Genomic DNA, 21,626 nt, shown 5'->3' on the forward strand with positions numbered 1-21,626 from the left:
GTTGGTCTCATGGTCCAATATGGCTGCTAGAGCGCCAGCCATCACATCTGTAGTTCAGAAAACAAGATCGAGAACATCTGTTGTCTAGAACTTAGTCATGTGACCTCCTATTTGCAAGGGAGGCTGGGAAGTATAGTTTTTAGTTGGGCAGGTTGCAGTTCCCAACCAGAAGTTTCTTAAGGGGATATTGGTTAGGCAATTGTAGTCTCTGCCACATCCCTTCTGTAGAAACTGTTATCATATGTTCTTGGAACACATGCAGTTTCTTAGCTGATTGTGATATAGATATATAGATACAGTGTTTCTGTTTGACAGATGAGTACGTTGAGGCTTAGAGAAGGGAAGCATCTTGGCCAAGTGGCAGAGCTGAGAGTGTGAACCCAAGTCTGTTTGATTCCAAAGCTTGAGCTTTTTTTGAAGAATTAACTGAAGCATAATTGCTAGTAGTAGTTGGTTGTTTAGATGGGAGTGTTCTGACTGCAACGCTAAATAAAAGTAAGAAAGCACAAAGTGCACCAGACCTCAGACCACATTGTTGCGGCTCTTCTGGTGGGGTCCAGGAGGCCCTGGTCCAGTCAGCCAGCCCCCAGACCCCACCACGCTGTGGCCCCGTGATTGGTGAACTTGAACAAAGATGGAATCAGAGAGTGTAGGTCCAGTTCTTGGGGCCTCATTGTATCCTACTGAAATTGGTGCAAACTTTTTTTTTTTTGGAGAATCATCCAACTGCATTTACCAAAAATGTGATCTGTGTTCATACCCTGACTACAGATTTTCCTGTAGGGCCCAGTCTAAGAGAACAAAACTGGCCAAGTGCGGTTTTTGAGGCAGCTCAGGTATCTGCCAGTAGCAGGATCTTGGGTACACCATGGAGCTATTCCATGATGGAACATTTGTGTAGCTCTTAACAGGGACAGTTAGGAAAACACCGTTGTTGCAACACCAGTTATTTTATTTTTAAACAACAAAGGAAGTGAATTTAGCAAAGGATCAAGTTTTATGCACACTGTCATTATAACTAAAAAGAAATGCATGATGTGTGTGGGCAGGGCAGGAAAGGGAGGCAAAAATGAAAACATTGCCTTTCTAAGGGTTGGGGTTATGTTTTTTTTTGTTTTTTGTTTTTAATGGCTTTTAGCTAAATATATACCTACCCTATAAACCAGCAGTCTCACTCCTAAGTATATATGCAAAAGCAATGAGAGAAAACAAGCAATGCTAGAATGCTCTTAGCATCTTGATTTATAGTCACCCAAAACTAGAAACCACTCAGCTGTCCATTAGCAGGAGAATGACATTGTAGTGTAGTTATACAAGGGTACTTCAAAAAGTTCGTGGGAAAATTCATAGTATCTTCTATTTTCCCAAGAACTTTTTAAAGTACCCTCATACAGTGGAAATGATTCAGCAATAAAAAGGAATGAACTATTAATATACACAAGAGCATGGATGAGTCTCACAGATGTGATTATGATCGAAAGAAGCCAGACACGAAAGAATATGTACTGTGAGATGTCATTTCTATGAAGTTTAAGAACATGTAAAATGAACCTATGGTGATAGAAATCACAACAGTAGCTATTCCTTGGGGGACAAAGATTACTGACTGTGAAGAGATACAAGAGAATTTTCTGGGCTGCTGGAAATGTTCTATATTTTAATGAGGTTGTGGTTATACAGGTGTAGATAAATATAAAAATTCATCAAGCTGCATAAACTAAAGATTTAGTGTAATTTACAGTGTATGTATATCACAAAAAGCAGCTTTTAGGTATATGTATATATAGGCACGCATACATGCACACTGATGCGCTTTTTTGGTTAAAAAAAAAATCTAAACGTTATGTGCTGAAATTTGAATAGCGCTTCTCTCAGGATAATGGATTTATGTCATTTTTATTTAATCTTCCTGTCTATATATTCCAAATTTTTTTTGATCGATATACATTACTGTCTTAATTTTAAAAGCAAGTTCTTTTTAAAAAAAGGTCATGTAAGAGATAAGATGATGCAGGGTCCTGTTGGAGTTTCCATGTTACTGGAATATGGCCTTTCTGCTTTATGGGCTTTGACATCTGTGAAAACCTCTCGGCCACATGTCTTAGTGCCTGAGCTGTCAGCCCATTACCTGGCACGAGGCAGGCGCTTGTGCAGCGGCTGTTTAATCGGGAGCGTCAGACACCGCCTCACCCTCTGGAAGAGTAAGCCAAGTCCAGCAGGTAGTTTGTGCTGCTGGACTAGAGAGAAAAAGACAAGCGAATAATTTTTAGAAAATCAGATCATTTCTGAACAAAAATTCATCTCGGGTTGGATTTTTCTAGTAAATAAGAGTTGTGGAAGTGATACGTGGAGTAACTGAGCAGGTAAAACACTTTGGAACGATTTGCATCTGAATTGAGAAGGAAACTGGTTTAGAGAAGGGGGGGTTCGAGGGTCAGGTGGGGACAGATCATGCAGGGCCAGGGGTCTGGATTTCAGTGGGAACTGCTGGAGGAGCAAAGACGTCTGAGCCATGTTCCAGGAATCTGCAGGACAGCTGTCCGGAGACCCTCCCGAGGCCTGGGTTTGCATGGTCCCTAGGTTAGCTTACAGAGGTCCTGGGCCCCCAAGGGGCTGCCCCCCACAGCTTCAAATTACCATCCCTGTGACCACCCAGAAAGAAGCTGCTGGTCACAGAGGCCTTGTAAATGCCACCATTGTATTCGGTGGCCCCCATGGAAGGACTGCCTGAAGTGGCCCAGGGCACCCAGCTGGGGCAGGAGGCAGGAAGGCCATGTCCCTCACAACCCTTTGTGTACCTGTCCGGCTCTGCTATTGATAAAGCAGTTGCATGTAAGTTATCACATTAGCACCTTTGGAACAGGGAACCCTGGTCTCACTAGTTCCGTTTGGATAGATGAGGAAACCAAGGCCAAGAGGGCACAAGTGTCCTCAAACCACCAGTCCAGTGTCTTACCTGGCTCCTCGGAGTTTCCAGAGGGTAACAGGCCCTTTTTCCATCTCCAGTAAGGCTCTGTGCCTGGCACTGGCTGAATGCCAGGAGCATAGCAGATGTGGTCTTTGCCCTCTCAATGTAGTGTCATCATTACCCAGGAGATGGCTCCCAGGGGACAGGAGGCCCCCTCCCCCCCCAGGAAGTGACATTTGCGCTAACATCTGCAGGGTGATGAGGAACAGCCTGGGCCAGACAGGGATGGTGGCAAACGCAGGATGAGTCACGCTAGGGGGTGTGGTTGGCCCCTAAGAACTGTGACCCCTGAGAGCAGCAGGAGGCCACTTTATCCTCATGGGTGTGTCAGCTTGGGTGAGTGTGCTGGCACTGGCCATTGTGTGGGTACCGTCACTGCTGAGGGGTGTGATAAATGGTCAGAATTCTCTCCCTTAATGATAGCAATAGCCGCCATCTAATTGAGTACTTACCCTTAGGTCGAACCATGTGAAATTGCTGATATTCATTCATTTGCTACCTACACAAACAGCCATGTCTTCTGGTTCAACCTAATATTGCCACGCACTGTGCTTAGTGACATTCTGTATGTATATATGATAGATGAGATGTGTGTTTGTGTGCAAACACATGATATGTTACATGTAAGAGTGTGTGATTCTTACATGTCATCCTCCCAACAATCCTGTAAAGCAAGCAAGCTTTGTTGTTCCCATTTTACAGATGAGGAAGTTGAGGCTCAGAGAAATAAAGTAACATGGCCGTGTTTATACTGTTAATCAGTAGTAGTCGGGATTTGAACTGAGGCCTAGTTGACCTCCAAACCTGTGCCTAAAACCACACTGTTGGGTCCAGAAAACGCTGGAGGTTAAGGGCTTCAGAGAGGCAGGACAGTATAGTGGTTAGCACTTGCAGCCAGACTAGCAGTGTTCGAATCCCAGCTCTGCACTTCCTAGCCATGTGACCTTGGGGAGGGGGCTAACCAGCCTCTTGGTGCCTGAGTTTATCCATCGTAAAAGAGGAATGAGCACCATGTAGGTTTTTGTGAGGACTGAATCAGCTGATGTACGTTTTGACTTGAACAGTACTTGAACAGTGCCTGGGACAGCGGGCTAGTAAGTGCTAGCTGTTATTACTATTATCACTGCCGTCATTGGCGGTGGTGGCACCGTGCCTGCAGTTCTCCATGTGAGCAGGAACACCTGTTAAGAGCAGCCCAGCCCCAACATTTTGCCTGCTCGGAGGTACGGGTTACGTCCAGACTTTTCTCCAGCACAGCCCCGGGAGAATGGCATGAGGGGACCTTCACCAACTCTCCCTCCCACATCTATTCTCTCCCCCACCCCAGAGGTTCTACGTGGCCTCCTCCCGGCAGCTGAAGCGCCTCGAGTCGGTCAGCCGCTCCCCGGTTTACTCCCACTTCAACGAGACCTTACTGGGGGTCAGCGTCATCCGTGCCTTTGAAGAGCAGGAGCGTTTCATCCACGAGAGTGACCTGAAGGTGGATGAGAACCAGAAGGCCTATTACCCCAGCATCGTGGCCAATAGGTGGGCATGCCAGGCTGCGGGAGGGGGCGAGGAAGCCTTCGTAGTGCCTTGTCCCTTTTCCTCTATTTCCTCTATGCGTCTTCTTCTTGGAGGAGGGTGTCCAGCCAAACTCAGGCCCTTGCAGAAAGGGTGGACAGACTTGGCGAGAGGAGGGGACAGACTAACCATCAAAAGCAGACAGGAACACTGGAGGCATGCAGCACTCTGGCAGCATGTAAGTGCAGGGACAGAGTTCTTACAGAGTCAGCAAACCCGGCAAGCACTGTCCTTTAACTGTGGTCCTGGTGACACAAGATCATCAGTGACAGGCAGAAGGTGCTACTGAGTATTTATGTAACACAGTTCTTGACTGAGGAGATCATGCACACCTGTGTAAGGTACGTCAGAAGCTAACCACGAAATCGCTATTTTGTGGATCCGAAATGAATAGCATCAAAGAAAGGGGCAGAAGTTCTCTAATTATTTGCTGAATTTAGAGAAGTATCTGTTTTATCCCTAAAATAACATCCTTCTTACCCATTTGCATCCTGATAGACTTTCTTGAAAAGTGGGTTAGAAAAGTGGGATGCAGGGGAGGCAGCTAACAGTGTCCTCCCTGGAAGTGACCCATAATCACCTTACACAGAATAATCCCACAGTGTAAGGCTGAGTGGGGAGACCGTGGGTTACTGGAGACCGTGACATCCCTTGCAGAATTTTTAGGGAGTTTGTCAAAATCCAGCTCTGTCTGTGGAGTATTTCACACGACATGGAGATCACTCACATGGACATTAGGGCTGTAGTGGCAAAAGCTCGACAGTACCACCCCCCTAGAATGGCTTGTATTTCAAAACACTACAATAATATTCCTAGTGCTGCATGATATCTTACAAAAGTTAGCTTTAAACAAATAAAAGATCTGTTTATATTTTAAAAGGTAAAGTAATACATTTTAACCTTTCTGAAATTAGGATGAGTCCTGGCCCAGGAATGTTACAGGGACATTAAAAATGATGGTTTTCATGTGTCCTTTGGATCCATCTCTTGCTAAGAGACTTATTTGGTTTTAATTAATTAATTAAATTATTTATTTTGGTGGCTGGCCGGTATGGGGATCTGAACCCTGACCTTGGTGTTATAACACTATGCTCTAATGAACTGAGCTAACCGTCCAGCTCGCCAATAAGAGACTTATTTTAAAACAGCAGTGCCCCTTACAGTGATGACTTCTTAGTTCTTAAGGATTTCCAGGACAGCTTTTTAAAAATGCATATGTGTGTCTGTTTTAAAGGCTCGAGTGAGAAAAAGTTGGTCCTTAAGGCAAGCTTCAGATTCCTGGGCAGCTAGCTTCTGGAGAACTCTGTCTTTGTCCCTGGGCTTGCTGGATTCATGAAGAGTTACTGAAATTGTGTCCCTTGGGCCCACCTCCCCCTGTGTTTTAAAGGAGCAGTGCTGAGCAGGCCTCTCTCTGGAACTACTGGGGAGTTATTGCAATTAGCAAAGGGGTCCCCCCTTCCCCCTTGAACTGGAAACCAGGTCTTTGAGAAACTGACTCTGCATGTGTCTGTCTGCTCTCCCGTGTGTTTTGGTGCAGGTGGCTGGCCGTGCGGCTGGAGTACGTTGGCAACTGCATCGTCTTGTTTGCTGCTCTGTTTGCGGTGATCTCCCGGCACAACCTTAGCGCTGGCTTGGTGGGCCTCTCGGTGTCTTACTCCTTGCAGGTAAGTGGGGATACTCTAGGTTGGCTTGTTAAAGTCTCCTAATGGGGGAGCTGGTTATCACATCCCAGGCCTTTGCTTTGGATTCCTGTGGGAGTGGGGGCGGGGAAGAGAGCCGAGTGGAGCTTGAGGAGCGGGGACAGATGCCTGGCTGGAGCAGGAGAGGAGTTTGACAGGTGGCCAGCATTCACTGTCAGTCAAGGAGACTCCTTGGTGGCCCAAGAACAGGCTTCTGCTACAAGGGAAATACTTTTAAGACTATAAATTTGCCTCAGAACACTTGCTTTAGATGTACCTCATGAATTTTGATACATTGTTTTTGTATTATCTAGTTTAAAATATTTTCTCATTTCCTTTCTAATTACTTGTGTGGCCCATGGGTTATTTGGAAAATGTGCTTGAGAGAAGCAGTGTGACAGGTCTGGGTGATGGCTGTAGGTGGGGTTGGTAAATTCTGTATCTTTCTTATCTGAAAGATTTCATAATTCAGAATTACATCATGAAAATAAAATAATGGGTGATCCCCCTAGAAACTCCACATGACTCTTTCATCTGCAGGTCACCACATACTTGAACTGGCTGGTTCGGATGTCGTCGGAGTTGGAGACCAACGTTGTGGCCGTGGAAAGACTCAAGGAGTATTCGGAAACAGAGAAGGAGGTAAAGCAAGGGCCCCTGCCTGACCTCTGAGCCATGTCTTGTATATCTTCTGCCTCTGAGCGGGAGGGTGAGTTGGATATCCCACCAGGTAGAGTCCATCTTACGCTTGTCTAGCCTCTTTGCTGTACCTACTTAGAACTACCTGGTTTTGGGGCAAGAAAATAGTTGGCAGTTATCCCAGCTTTCCCCAAGATTTGGGGTGCTCATATACAAGATTATGGTATGCCGTCACGACATTCAGACAGCATTTGTCACGTACTGAGGACGTTTCTTCCCTTTTATTTCTCTTTTATGCCTTTTGATGAGATCACAGAGAAAGTCTTAGTTTGGTGCTAATAGGTCTTTAACACCTTACTAGTTGAGATGATCTCCCTTCAACAGACAGCAGCCTTCAGGCTGAGCCTTCAACTGGCTCTGTGTTAAAAAAAATAATAATAATAAAAATAAAAAAAATCTGTTATTTGTTTTTATGGAAAGCTTCTATTATGGAAAATAATTTGTGATTTTATATAAATTTTCCTCTTAAAGAAGTTGGAAAATAAAGTACAAATGAGTTGGTTAAACGTTAAAATAAGTGAATTAGTACGTGGATATTGCAGAAATCATGATGTAAAGAACTGACCAAAATTTGGGAAAACTTGCAGTTATTTAACCCGAGTCTCCATTTTATAGATGGAGAAAAAGGGATCGTAGGGAGGGACGATGGCTGACCCCAAGGTCACATGTGTCTCAGTAGAATAGCTGGGACTAGAACCCATGTCTCCAGACTTCAATGCCATGTCGCCCTTAATAACTGCCTCATTATGCCTGGAACACCACCACCAACAGCAGCAGTAGAGGTGGTAATGACAGTAACTAATGCCTGGTGATACCACCAGCAATAATAACAGGGACACACAGCATGTCCTTGTGGTGTGTCAGGCCTTGTCCTAAACATTTTATCTAGCATAATTCATTTGATTTTTACCCAGTCTTACTAGTAGAGGCTATTATTATCTCCATTTTACAGGTGAGGAAAGTGAGACAGGGGTTAAGTTACTTGGCCAAGGTCCAATGGGCTGGTAAATGGTGCACCCAGGATTTGGGACTGTGACATTGTGTTGTACTCCCTCCCAAGAAATTGCCCATTGGGAATGAAACCAAGGCCTTGGTTGTGGTCTGTCCTGAGGGATTCACAGCAATGACCTATGACCAGTCCTTTAATATTCTGACCAGGTCTCAAGTCATTGTTGAGCATTGTTCAGAAGGTGTGAGTGCCCCCCTGTGGAGACAAGGGTGCACTACATGGGGAGTTTCCCACCCAACTTAGAATAACAACTTTAGTGAGGTAATTCATGTGCAATTCACCCATTTAAAGCATGCAGTTCAATTGAATGATTTGTATAAAATGTTGTAAAAATAACAGTATTTATTATATGTAGTTAGAAAGTTCAACCACATTCTCTCTAGTCCCCTCTGTTTTTACAGCGTCTCCCCTTTATTTATATACATAAATGATAAAATGGAGATATGCTTGTTGTAAATAATAACAAAAGAAGTTTATGGAGGAAAAAGAGTAAAAGTTCTCTTTTGCTGTCCCCTTGATTCGTCTTCTTCCCTTGTGGCCCTGGACAAGTTACTTACCCTCTGTGTCTCAGTTTCTTCGTGTGTAATCTGGGGGTAATGACAGGACCCCCTCCTGGAGCACTGGGAGGACTACATGAGCCAAGTGATCGTCATTGGCACGGTGCCTGACACATGGGAGTCTCAGTTCTTGCTGCTGCTTTTATCATTGCCCTCCAGACCTCGAAGGCAGCCAGGGTAGCTCACCTTTACTCTGTGTCTGTCCAGAGAAGACCACTCATTGCACTGATTCAATCCTGAAGTATTTATTGAGCACCTGCTGTGTGTACTGAGCCCTGGGACACAGCAGTGAACAGTTAAAGAACCTGTCTTCACAGAGTGGACAGTCCAGTGGGTGTGGGCGATAGGATAAACCGATACGTAAGTCTTAAATGCAAGCAGGCAGCCAGTTCTCGAAGGAGAATGAAGTTGGGAAGGTGTTAGAAGGACACAGGGTAGGAGGGCCGTCCAAACTGATCTGCAGGCTGCAGGATGTGAGCAGGCTGAATGGGTAGTTTAGGGAGGAGAATTTCAGGCAGAGGTTGGTTAGAGTGAAGTGTTATAACACCAAGGTTAAGGGTTCAGATCCCTGTACCGGCCAGCTGCCAAAAATCAATCAGTCAATCAATCAATAAAGTAAATCTCTTGGCAAGAGATGGATCCAAACTCCAGGTAGAGACAACTGCAAATACAAAGGCCTGGAAGCAAGGCACGTGGGTGTGTTCGAGCAACAGCCAGGAGGCCAGTGTGGCGACCAGAGGGAGGGAGGGAGGGAGGTGAGGTTGGAGGGGTCGCAGAGGCCAGTACAGGTAGATCCGTGGCACGTGGGATGGATTCGGATTCCTTACTCTCCTCTCCCCCCACTCCCACCGCTGTGATCAAAGGCTCCCTGGCAAATCCAGGAGACAGCTCCGCCTAGCAACTGGCCCCAGGTGGGCCGAGTGGAATTCCGGGACTACAGCCTGCGTTACCGAGATGACCTGGACTTGGTTCTCAAGCACATCAACATCACCATCCATGGGGGAGAAAAGGTGGGTGCACGTCCCCTTCCCCCCCCATCATTCACAGTCAGGCCCAGGCTGCCACCAGGCAGGTGAATCCAGCAGTGTCATTCCCCCAGCTGGTCACGGCACCATCCCGTGGGGTTGAGTGGCTTTTTTGGAGGGGCTTGTGGAAGCAAAAGCTGCTCAGAGAGTGTCCAGCAGGGTTGCAAACTGGAAGCCCAAAGACCAAATGTGGCCCACTGACATGTTTTGAAAAAAATATGAATAAGTTGCAAATATTGAAAAATCTGGATCATTTTACATAAAAATCCATTCTCTGCTTTTCATGAAAGGTCAGAACCTCTAGCAACACTGGGCCCACACTCCCTGCCTGGCTCTCTGTAGACAAGACGTGAGCCTCCCTGTTCACCCTGGTCCTTCCCCACCTCGTTCATCTACCTGCTTGGCCTCTTGAAAATGTTCAAGTTAGCGATCTTTTAGAATAAGAAGCTGTTCCTGGAAGATGTCCTTGCCCTGAAACCCTTTGACCTTCCTCAGGAATCAGACCAAGAGTCTTCCTGGCCGTTTGCCAGGGGACGATGCTTCTTTCATCTCAATGTTCAGACTTGTTAAATTGTCCCTTCCAAAAGGCCCAGAATGTTCCATTCCCACAAGATAATTTCTCTAACTTACAAGGGAAGAATGGGGTGAGGATGGGGGTGCGATGTTCTTGTGGAGTCTTTTTGGCTTATGTTATATCATGAGGATGTTTGCATGCCTGCTGCTCTGTGACCTCCCTGTCAGAGGGTAGAGCCCATCTCTCAGGAGCCCAGATGGGAGGGAGACAGTTATAACTGGAGGTCAGGAACATCAGTCATTGGCCATTAACCAGGGAGCCTGGTTCCCTCAAGGGGGATGAGTAGAGACCAGGTCATATCAAAAGGGGTGCCCGGGGATCTGCGAATCTTTGAGATATTCCAGCTGCTCAGGGTGGGAACTCACCATCAGAGGAGTGAAAAGCAATGTGACAACATGGGGAAATACGGTGATGACTTAATATCCTCTTGAGCTCAAAATAATAGAGCTTTATTGAAAATTCCTTCTGCCTGATGCCTGTCTCGTTGGAGATCTCTAGTAACTTATACAAAGAGCTATTAATTCCTTGGGGAGCCTGGCAAAGAGGAGAGAGTCCTTCTTGACCTCTGGCCAAAACAGCCCCTAAAGGAGTATCTCTGGGAAGCAGGTGACAGAGAGGGCTGTGGAGGGAGTTGGGTCGGCCAGATGACTGAACTGCTCTGGGGCAGACACCTGAAATGAGGGCTGTGTGGAGCAGAGGGGCCATCCCTGGATACCAGCTTTCCCACCTCACTCTGGGCCCTTCACGTCCCACAGGTTGGCATTGTGGGGAGGACAGGAGCCGGGAAGTCATCCCTGACCCTGGGCTTGTTTCGGATCAATGAGTCTGCTGAAGGAGAGATCATTATCGACGACGTCAACATTGCCAAGATTGGCCTGCACAACCTCCGCTTCAAGATCACCATCATCCCCCAGGTGGGTCCGGGCGGGGCCAGGGCTGAGGGGGCTGGCAGGTCCTACAGTTGCACTGAAAGCGGGATATGGGTATTTTCAGGACGAATGTAAGTTTGTTCCTACTTTATTATTATTGTTAATATTATTGAAGTTATGCTGCTGCTTCTCCCTTGAATCTCCTCTTATATAAAAATAACAATATGGGAATTAACTGGGTCTCAGTCTCTCACTCCTGCCACCCAAAAGGCAGTTTCCTGAGCATCTAACACAGTCCACTAAGACGCCATCTCTCTCTGCTGGGTAGCAGAGTCGGGCTGAGAATCTCTAACCCTTCCAAGAACTGGGCAAGAAATTAAGAATTTTCTAGACCCGTCCCTGTAGGTGGCGATTCCTGAATATGTTGCCTTTTAGTGTAATTTTTCCTAAAGTTTCTTTCAAGATTCTCTTTTGGAGTTGGGGGACAGGGAGGACTCCACAGTCCTTTACTATTAGGAACTACCCAGGCTGTGTCTCCCTTCTCGAAGGTTCCTAATCCGTTCGCGTATCAAAGGTTCTAGGAGGTTTTGCAAAAAAAAAAAAAAGAAATCCATTTTATTACGTTTAACCCAGGATTTTCACACTTATTTTTTTCATTCTTAGCATCTCCAGGAAGAGTGATTCTGAGGAACTCTGCACCCCCGGCTTCAATTCCAGCGAGGACGTTTTATGCCCCACCTCATTGCTCCACCCATGTCCAAGGTGACATGAGCTTCACATGCCATCTCTCTCCTCTCTGAACAGGACCCCGTTTTGTTTTCGGGTTCCCTCCGCATGAACCTGGACCCGTTCAGCCAGTACTCGGATGAAGAGATCTGGATGTCCCTGGAGCTGGCTCACCTGAAGGACTTCGTGTCAGGCCTTCCTGATAAGCTGAACCATGAGTGCGCAGAAGGCGGAGAGAACCTGAGGTGGGTGGGGTGTGGGCAGGGTGACACTGGACACGGTCTCCGAGGTGTCGCCTTGGTTGGGGTGTTTGAAGATTCTGTCCTCTCGCATCTGTGTCAGACCTGGATTTGAGTGCCAGCTCTGCCACAGACAAGGCGTTTGTCCCTTTACCTCCTGGAGCCTCAGTTACTATGTCTGTAAAATAGTGGGTTTCAATCCAGGCTCTTTTTACCCTGAGGTATAATAACTGGTATGGCCAATAGGTTTCCTTTCTCAGACCAGCTGTATTTAAATGGGAGTGGCTGTCAGTTGTTAAACTATTAGAAGGCTTCTCTACCAGACTGCTCTGAGCTCCCCAAGTCCCTATCCACTGTGCCCACTGCCTTGGTCCTTCTCCCTGGGATCTGCCCATGATCCACCACCTAAAGTGTCAATGCCTGGAACAGTGTGGAACTTCCAGGGTTCTGCTCTGGTGTTATTAGTCAGTGCCTGGTTTGGTTATTTGGAGCCATGACAACCAACCCTGTACCCTCCATTATCTTCTACAGTGCAGCAGTGATCAGTTGTTCTCACGCCAGGGTGGTCATCGGGTGGCTCTGCTGATCTTAGCTGGGCTCATTCGTGTGTCTGGGGGTCAGCTCAGCTGGGGCAATAAGGGTATGCTCCATGTGTCCCTCATCCTCCAGCAGACCAGGCCAGGCATGTCATGGTGATGGCAGAGGCACAAGGATGAGCAAGCTCCAGTATGCAGTCCCATGTCAAACCTCCACTGGCCTTACGTTCACCAGCATCACATTGACCAAAGCAAGGCATGTGGCTGAGTCTAGAGTCAACTGCAGGGGCCTAGCAGTGGGATGAGGATGCATGGATATGGGGCCGTTTTGCTATACGCTACACCACTCCCACTGAACTGGACAAATATTCTGAATATGACCTCTGAGCCCCATGTTCAGGATGATTCTGAGCCTGTTTCTTGCTCAGCAGGAGATAGTGTTGCAATAGATTAGTGATGTCTGCCACAGGCACAGATGTGGGGAGTGGACATGCTCTCCTGATCAAAGCAACACAAAGTCTCTTTTTCCTTCTCCCAGCTCAGGCCTGGGTTCAAGGTAAGGGGTGGTTTGACTCTGTCTCCTGGTCCTTTTCTCCTGATCAAGTGTTGGGCAGCGCCAGCTCGTGTGCCTGGCACGGGCCCTGCTGAGGAAGACCAAGATCCTCGTGTTGGATGAGGCCACAGCGGCCGTGGACCTGGAAACAGACGACCTCATTCAGTCTACCATCCGGACGCAGTTCGATGACTGTACTGTCCTCACCATTGCGCACCGGCTCAACACCATCATGGACTACACAAGGTGATGCCCCTGGCATAGAAGGCCCCTGGACCTTAGAGGTTCCCCCCAATGACTGACTCATTCATTCATTCAACACTGTATTTGGGCTTGGTGACAGCCCTAGTTGGTGGACCCTCTCTTGATCCCGGGTAGTACCAGGTATTTCTGGCTTCCCTGGCTCATCCAGTCAGTATATGTGCGTGGAGTATCTCCTGTATTCCTAGAACTGTTCCAGGCACCGAGGAGTTCTCAGGGTGCTGTTGATAAGGTGCCTGCCTCAGGGACCATGTAGCTGAATTGAAGGAGACAGACATTGAACAGAAAAATAAATAAACCAGGTGATTTCAGGGGTTGGTAAGTGCTGGAACGGAAATAGAATGAGGAGATGGGATAGTAAGTACCAGGCAGGGCCACTGTATACATTGGACACTGGAGGCTCCGTGCCTGGGGCCTGCAGAAATGTTTTATGTTCTTTTAAAAATCAGAAGGACAAAATGAATGTACTCCAGCCTAGATTCTGTTTTTCTTTGTACCAACAGTTGTAAAATAGGAAATTTTAATATCTCGTATGAAGAAAGCAACCCCACAGGCATCAGTGCCTAGGGCCCGTGAAAGTCATGGTGTGGTCCTGGTACCACGGTGTTGAGGGTTTTGAATTTAGCATAGATGGTCAGGGAAGGCGCCTCTGAGGAGGTGACATTTGGGCTGAAACCTGAATGATGAGAAGGAGTCAGCTGTGGGAAGATCCAGAACAGGAATCCAGGACCTTTTCGTGTATGGGGCCAGAATATTTTTGGCTTCGTTGGCCATGTAGTCTCTGTCACAGCTACTCTGATGTTGTAGCATCAGGGTAGCCATAGACAATATGTGAATGAATGAACGTGGCTGTGTTCTAATGAAACTTATAAGAAAACAGTCAGTGGGCCATAATTTGCCTACTTTGATCTAAAGGAAGAATATTCTAGGCAGAGGGCATGGCCAAGTGTAAAGGTCCTCAAATGGGAAGAAATTTACTGAATTCAGTGGCTAGCAAGGGGCCAGTGTGCCTGGAGGTTGGAATTGAGGGGACAAAGGTACTAGACGAGGCCAGAAAGGTTGGCAGGGGCTAAATCTTAGCACCATGTAACCACAGTTAAGAAGTCTGGAACTTATTCTAAAAGCACCATGAAGCCATTGGAGAGTGTTTTTGTTGTTGTTTTGCTTTTTGGTGGCTGGCCAGTAAAAGTATTAAACCCTAGACCTTGGTGTTATGCTCTAACCAACTGAGCTAACTGGCCAGCCCCCATTGGTAGGTTTTAAGCAGGAGAGTGACATGGCAATTTTAAAAGATCATTGAGCACCTACTATGTGACAGGTGCTGTGTTGACATATTTGAGATCCAAGGGAAGAATAGTCAGAAATGAGGTCAGAAGTAGGCAGTGTTGGACCCTGTAGGAAGCAGTATACTGGGGATCATCAATCTATGGCCCCTAGGCCAAATCTGGCCCACTGCCTGCTTTAATGAATAAAGTTTTATTAGCACATAGCCATGTCTGTTCGTTTTCTTGTTTTCTCTGGCTTCTTTCACACTATATAGCAGAGATGAGTAGTTGTAACAGAAACCATATGGCCCTCAGAACTGAAAATATTTACTATCTGCCCTTTCCAGGGAAGGGTTGCTGACCCTTGATGTACACAGTATTAAGATCTTTTTATTTTACTCCAGGTGTAAAGGAACAATGAACGTGAATAGTAGATACTGTTGTCATCATCGGTATTACTACTCTCACCATTATTGATGTGGGGGCAGACATTATGGAGGTAGCTTCATGGGAATTTGACATTTACTAGAAAGAGACTGAGGATGGGCAAGCAGTTGGAAGGCTACTGCAACAGTCCTGGCAGAAGATGTTAGGGGCCTGACTCAAAGCAATGACTTGCCTGGGTGGGATCCTGGGGACACAAGGTGCCAACCCCTTTCCTACCACCCCTTACGAGGTCTGTGTCCTCTCCCCCAACAGGGTGATCGTCCTGGATAAAGGAGAAATCCGGGAGTGCGGTGCTCCCTCTGACCTCCTACAGCAAAGAGGTCTCTTCTACGGCATGGCCAAAGATGCAGGCTTAGTGTGAGTCTGGAGCTGGCACAGCTGGTCAGAATTGCAGGCCAACATGCCAGCATCCTTGAGAACCAAGCCTCCCGTACTGAAAACCAAAAAACCCCTCCAAAACAAAGACAAACCCCCCAAAACCAAAACACATAGTGGCAGCCACCCACCTAGTCCCCTGCCTGGAATTGGCTGTGAAGAAACAGGAGACAGACAGATGCACCCCACCCAAAACATGCACACCCTTGCCTCTGATCCCCGCAAGACACACATTCTTGCACCCCTTGGAACACAGACTTGTGCCCCCGGTGCTTCCCACAGAGGAATTTTTGGCAGTCAGACTTCCGGAGGAATTGGTTTCGTCAAATATGCTAGTGACCAAATCCAGCCAACTGTGTCAGATCTCTCCAAAGTCTGCAGATGCTGAGTCTTTGAAAAGCTCCCGTTTTCCATAGGCCATTCCTGTCATCTCTTACATCCTTGTCTGGTTCCACCCGGAATGCTTCCTGTCCGCAAGGCTGCAGTCTTGAGGTTGAGGGGCCTGGAGAAAATCATTGTCACCACCTGTGGGCAGTGTTCCAGGGGCCTGGGTAATCCTCCTACCGACATCTGGTCTTCCAGGTGCTCAGATGCTGGGAACCAGCACCCCAGCGCTGCCTCCACTGGGACTTGCTTCAGAGGCCAGAGGCAGCCCTGTGCACCCACATCCCTTGTCCTCATCAAAGGGACTTGACGGACAGGTGATCTGGACCTGGGACTCCAGGGCCTGGGGCCATCTCTCAATGCCGACTTTGCTCACCTCCCACCCACTCCACTCCACTCCACTCCACTCTTTCCCTTGTCTTTTCTTTCCTGGCTCTTTTTGCCCATTGCCAGGGCAGGTTTCTCCTCTTGTTACCTGAAAGCAGTGCACATCTGCTGATGGTCATGAAGCATTCAGAGTAGGGAGCATGAGGTACCTCCTGAGTATCACCAATTGGTACCAAAAAGAGTTCTCTTGAGTCTTCTCTTTGTGTTTGGGTTTAAATTTCTCACCCTTGACATCTGGTTAGCTGCCAAGGGGTGGCTTGGTAGAGAACTTGACATAGATACCGATTCTCTTCCAGGACAGGAAAAGAACCCATGTCAGTGATTTTTTTTTTTTTTTTTTTTTTTTTTTTAAATACTGCTCCGGGGAGAAAAACAGTTGTGGGACTTTGATTTCTTAGGAGGGCCAAGGTGCAGCATTCCCAGGGAATAGCCAAAAGCTGGCCTTGCATTTGACAGTTGGCTCTGTGTGTTCCTGGAAGAAAACGGTGAAGCAGCGAACTTCCAAGCCTGGCCTTGAGATGTCTCAGCTGGAGACCGAAGTGAGACCCAGAAAGCAGCGGGAGCTCACTGCTGCCTGAGGGTCAGACTTGCTGACTCCAAACCCAGAGAAGCATCTTTCTTCTTTTAGGTGGAAATATATATTTATTTTTTTGTAAGTTATATCATTCTTTCGCGTTGGATAAACCAAGTTTTTCTGGGAGATCTTTTTGTAATGCCTTACACTGGAAACGTGAACATTTGCAAATAATTTCAGTAAAAAAATATATATTTTATTTCTTTCTAAATGACCGTTCTGTTTTCTTTGGGGCATCACTGAAGAGGTGTGACATCCTCTTGTCTGTTCTATTCTCTTTCTCTTTGGCAAATATAGTTGGCCCTCTGTATCCACGGGTTCAACCAACCACCGATCAAGAATGTAATTAGGCCCGTGTCTGTACTGAACAGGTACAGACTTTTTCTTGTCATTGTTCCCTAAACAATACAATATAATAACTATTTACATAGCCTTTACATTGTATTAGGTATTGTAAGTATTAGAGATGATCTAAAGTATGTGGGACATGCATAGGTTACATGCAAATACTTTGCCCATTAGGGACTTCAGCATCTGTGGATTGTGGTATCCATTGGGGGTCCTGGAACCAATCTCCTATGAGTACCGAGGGATGGCTGTATGTCATCTCTAGTGAGAGATGGGGAGGAAATGGGGAGTTTAGGAGTCAGGAATCAGGTGGTGGTTAGTGGGGAGGCAGCCTGGCAAGGCATACAGAGCCTGGGCTTCAGGGTCACACAAATCTGGGCTTGAGTGCTGCTATTGTCATTTGCTGGGCATGGTACCCTGGGCAAGTCATTTAGCCTCTGTGCCTCAGTTGCTTTGCCTGTCAAACGAGGCTGATCATACCCACCTCATGGGGATGTTATGAAGCTGAGCAGTGATGTGTGAAGTACATGTGGCCCAAGACAGGTTCTGAGACACAGGCAAGGCAGAAATCCCATGTGGCCAAAGTTACCCTTGAAAAGCCCAACTTTGTATTAGTTGGGATAGGCAAGGGTGTGCTGCAGTAACAAATTAGCTGCAAAACCTTGGGAGATGAACACAAGGGTTTATTTCTTGTATGATTCTGGATGCAGGTCAGGCAGCTCTCCAGGGTAGCTGCCTTCCAGGCGGTGACCGAGAGATCCAGACCATTCTGGTCTGTGAATTTGCCTCTCAAGAGCTGGCTTCCAGGTCCCCACAGCAAGGGAAGGGAGAATGAGTGACTCACAGCAGCTCTTCAGCATCTTAAACCAGAAGTGATGCAAGCCAATTCCACTTACAGCCCAGTGGCCAAAATGAGTCACATGCCACCAGCCAAACCACAGAGGAAGTGGGGGAATGTAGGGGTGCACACAGGAGAGAAGTATTTCTCCCATTATAATCGATGTGCTTTCCGAGTTCTGCATAGTGAGGCAGTGGGACTGGGGTATTTAGTTTCTGATTTTGTTTTGGTGGCTGGCTAGTACAGGGATCCGCACCCATGACCTTGTTGTTTATAACACTGCACTCTAACCACCTAAGCTAGCCGGCCATCCCTGTTCTCTGACTTTAAATTGGGTGAGTCTGGGCGGTGAGGAATGCCTGCATTTGGGGAACACGCTATTTCTGCCACACCCTACAACCGTGCACCAGGGACATGTGTAGGTGGAATGTTTGAGCACAGCTAGCTCTCCCTCGAGCACTGCTGTTGCGGTTGAAATCATTGGCTTACATTAGTGACCGCCAGAACAGAAAGGTGCTCTGTACAAAAGAGCCGGTGAGGCCATGACTGTTAGAATTAGTAGCATTCAGATCTGCCAGGTGGGGAGGCTTGATTTCAGATGTAAAATGTGTTTCTGTCTCAGAGCCTGACCCTGAGTGTTAAAATCCCAGGTCAGATCCTAAGCAGGTTTGACCTGGTGTGGCCCTGTGGGTGGGTGGGGTGCTCAGGAGGGATCTGGGACCAGGGTCAGGTTTAATCTGCTTTATGAAGAGGGGGCAGAGTGAGGCATTAACTCCTCAACAGGGAGTACTGCAGTGCCACGGAAGGAGAAAGGGGGTCATTGGCTTTGTTGTGCACCTACTATGTGCCTGGTCCTTGGCTCAGCGGCTGCAAAGCTCTTCTCATTGGAATGGCTCCCGGGAGCCAGAGAGGAGAAAGGAATCAGCCGATGCTTCCCAGTGTTGCCTGAGCTTCTTGTCCATTCTCACACCTTCCATCATGTCCTATGGCAAATTCAGTTGACTGTAGAACCTCCAGAATTTAATCACTTCTCCTCCCCCCATTAATGCCACACTGGTCCTGGCCACCCTCATCTCTTCTTTATGTCCCTACAGGGGCTTCCTCGGTGGTCTCCTGGCTCCTGCCCCTCACCTGCCCTACATCAAGAGTCTGTTCTAGACCCAGCGGCCATGGTGATCCCATAAAAATATATGTCAATTGTGTGGCTCCTCTGTCACAACCCTCCTGTGTCCCCACTTCACAGTAGCAGCCAGCCTGGACCTCACGGCACTGCACAACCTGGCTTCCCAGGACCTCTGTCCTCTGCTCCTCCCTCTGGCCCTGCTCGGGCCTCTCCAGCCACTCAGCATTTCTGCTGCTGTCCCCAGGTCCTGCCTTGGGCCTCTCTCTACGCCTGGAAGTCAGCCTTGCTTGTCCCCTTCCCCCTCTGTGTTAGAATGGCAGATCTGTGAGAGCAGGGGTTCATCTGTTTACCCCTTGCTGAATCCCTGTGGAGTGTGGACACAGCATGCACCGATGACTGGCTTCTTTGATTGGGTACTGGGCTATCTCCTGAGGGTGAATCATTAGGGCCTCTGTACAACTGGGGTCATCACATCCAGCTGGCTGGTGGTTGCGAGGATGAAAGCAGGTCAGGTAGAGCACCCAGCGCCATGCCTGGCTGAGGACACCTTCATACACGGTGCTGCCATTCACTCGCTCATTCATTCGTCCGTCCGTCCATCCATCCATCCATCCATCCTGCCACACAATCACCATCTACTGAGCCTACGTGCTGTGCACTGTACTAGGTGCTGGGGAAATGCAGTGGCACATGTACACAGAGCCCTTGGCTCAAGGAAAGAAGGAAGCCCTTTCCTTCCTTGTCCTTGTGGTGAGATTCCAGACTGGAGTTAGCTCTTATCAGTGAACCGAAGCAGCAGCACTGTGGCCTAATAGTGGAAACACAGGCTCTTAAGCCAGACTGCCTGGGTTCAGATACCTACTTATGCTCTGTTTTCTCATCATCCAAGGGACCTTGTAGCCTAACCACAGCACACCCATAAAAGGGCCCCTGGTAGTACCCTCCTCATTAAAGGACTCTAGAAAGGGGCTGAATGATGGTGCCCTCGTCCTCTGGTTGTGAGGGTTAACCGAGTGACTGTGGGGCAAGTCATTTAGGCAATGGCCGGCACTTTCATTTGTGTGTTTGCAGTGACAAGGTGGATAGGGATGAGGTTAAAGAACCTACTGGAACAGACACTGGCCAAGGAAGGTCAATGTGGCCTTGCTGGATCTAACCACATTCCACCTGCCAGCCAGGCCCTGCTGGCAGGAGCCCATGGCTGGGGGTTAATGGCCTGGGTGGCTCCGCTGGCGTGGCTGGTTCCCAGGTTGCCATGGTGTGAGCCCAGCAGCAGCTTGTCAGCACGTCTCACAGTGCTGGCTCCCACGTGCCAGCCACCTTCCTGGCAGACGCTGGCCCATGAAACAGGCTCTGGTGGCCCTGGAGCAATCCCGGTTGAGTTTGCCAAATGCACAGCAGCCTCTGTGACCACTCTGCGGGGGATGCCAGGTGGCTCAGCTCCATGCGGAGAACAGAAAAGTGCTGTATTGGTGCCTTCCGTTTCTCCGAAGGACAGCCCTGTCCCCACATCCCCCGTGATGATTTGGAGGTAGGCCCAGGAGCAAATCCCCACTGTGCCACTCACTATTTGGATGAGCTTGGCAAGTTATGTCAACTCTCTGAGCCTCAGTTCTCATCTGCAAAATGAAGCTAGTAATAGGTGGTAACAGCAGGTCTGGTGCAGGCGAGCCCATCTTGAAGGTATCAAAAGAAGCTTCTGGCTACATCTTGGTAAAAGGTGGCAGAAGCTGCAGTTAGATCTAGATTTAGATTACTCCGGGCTGAAGGGAGAATCACAGGACCCTGTGTCAGAAGGGACCATCAGAAAGTCCCCATCACCTGGCTGGGGCAGAGCAGTCACTGTGTTCTGGAGAGCAGGCTGGTGTCCATGGGCCCCTCCGACACTGCCACAGCCACTGCCCAAGTATCTGGTGGATTATTGATGGCAGGGGGGCAGCTTAGACCACTGATTCCCAGCCAGGAGATTCTGACCCCTCGGGACATATGGCAGTGTCTGAAGAAATATCTTCACCACTGTGGTGGGGGGCAGGGCAGGCATGCTTCTGGCATCCAGTGGGTGGAGGTCAGGGATGCTGTGACACATCCCACAGTGCATGGGACAGCTCCCCATGGCAGAGAATTACCCAGCCATGTCAATTGCGGTAAGGTGGAGGAAGGCCGTATGTACCCTCCCCACTTTCCGTGAGCACAGCACATTTCCATGCGTTAACTGTCTTATCTCTGCAGCAATGCCATTAGGTCAGAGCAAAACCCTGGGCTAGCATAAAGTTGGGATCGAGGGAGCTGTCTGGTTTCTCAGGCTGCCTTCACAGCTATCTGTGTGTGGCGTTAAGCTCGGCTGTTTTAGACTCTTACTTTCTCTTTCCTGCTGCCTGAAGCTTTTTTGGGGTCCAGTATTAGAATTCTGGCCACTGTGAGAAACAGGCATGAGCGATGCTTTGAGCTGTGCATTGATTGTCCTTGGCTAAAGCAAGCACTTGACTTTCAACTGGGTCTGACCTTTCACTTCTACAGCGTCTGGAGCAGAAATGCTAGGTGTTCTGGTGGCTGCTGGGGCTCCCACAAGAAACTGGAATTCGGTCTTTAGTAACCACATGTATGAAATGTGCCAAATCCTGGGTAAA

At 48.0% G+C, this 21,626-nt stretch overlaps 1 protein-coding gene across 4 annotated transcripts in view; it reads left to right on the forward strand.

Moving 5' to 3' along the window:
- ABCC1 (ATP binding cassette subfamily C member 1 (ABCC1 blood group)) overlaps nt 1-16,901 on the forward strand; it is a 131,679-nt gene extending 114,778 nt beyond the window's left edge. For 3 of the 4 annotated variants that reach the window (XM_063098694.1, XM_063098695.1, XM_063098696.1), the window contains 8 exons: nt 4,296-4,495; nt 6,069-6,195; nt 6,751-6,852; nt 9,339-9,485; nt 10,830-10,988; nt 11,748-11,914; nt 13,049-13,243; nt 15,223-16,901. In XM_063098694.1, the coding sequence (XP_062954764.1) occupies nt 4,296-4,495; nt 6,069-6,195; nt 6,751-6,852; nt 9,339-9,485; nt 10,830-10,988; nt 11,748-11,914; nt 13,049-13,243; nt 15,223-15,331 (1,206 nt within the window). In that variant the 3' untranslated portion in view covers nt 15,332-16,901. The other variant, XM_063098697.1, reaches the window with a different exon arrangement.
- Nucleotides 16,902-21,626: the final 4,725 nt, after the last annotated feature.

The sequence above is a fragment of the Cynocephalus volans genome, chromosome 6 (genome assembly GCF_027409185.1).
Source record: "Cynocephalus volans isolate mCynVol1 chromosome 6, mCynVol1.pri, whole genome shotgun sequence".
In the NCBI taxonomy this organism is placed as follows: domain Eukaryota; kingdom Metazoa; phylum Chordata; class Mammalia; order Dermoptera; family Cynocephalidae; genus Cynocephalus; species Cynocephalus volans.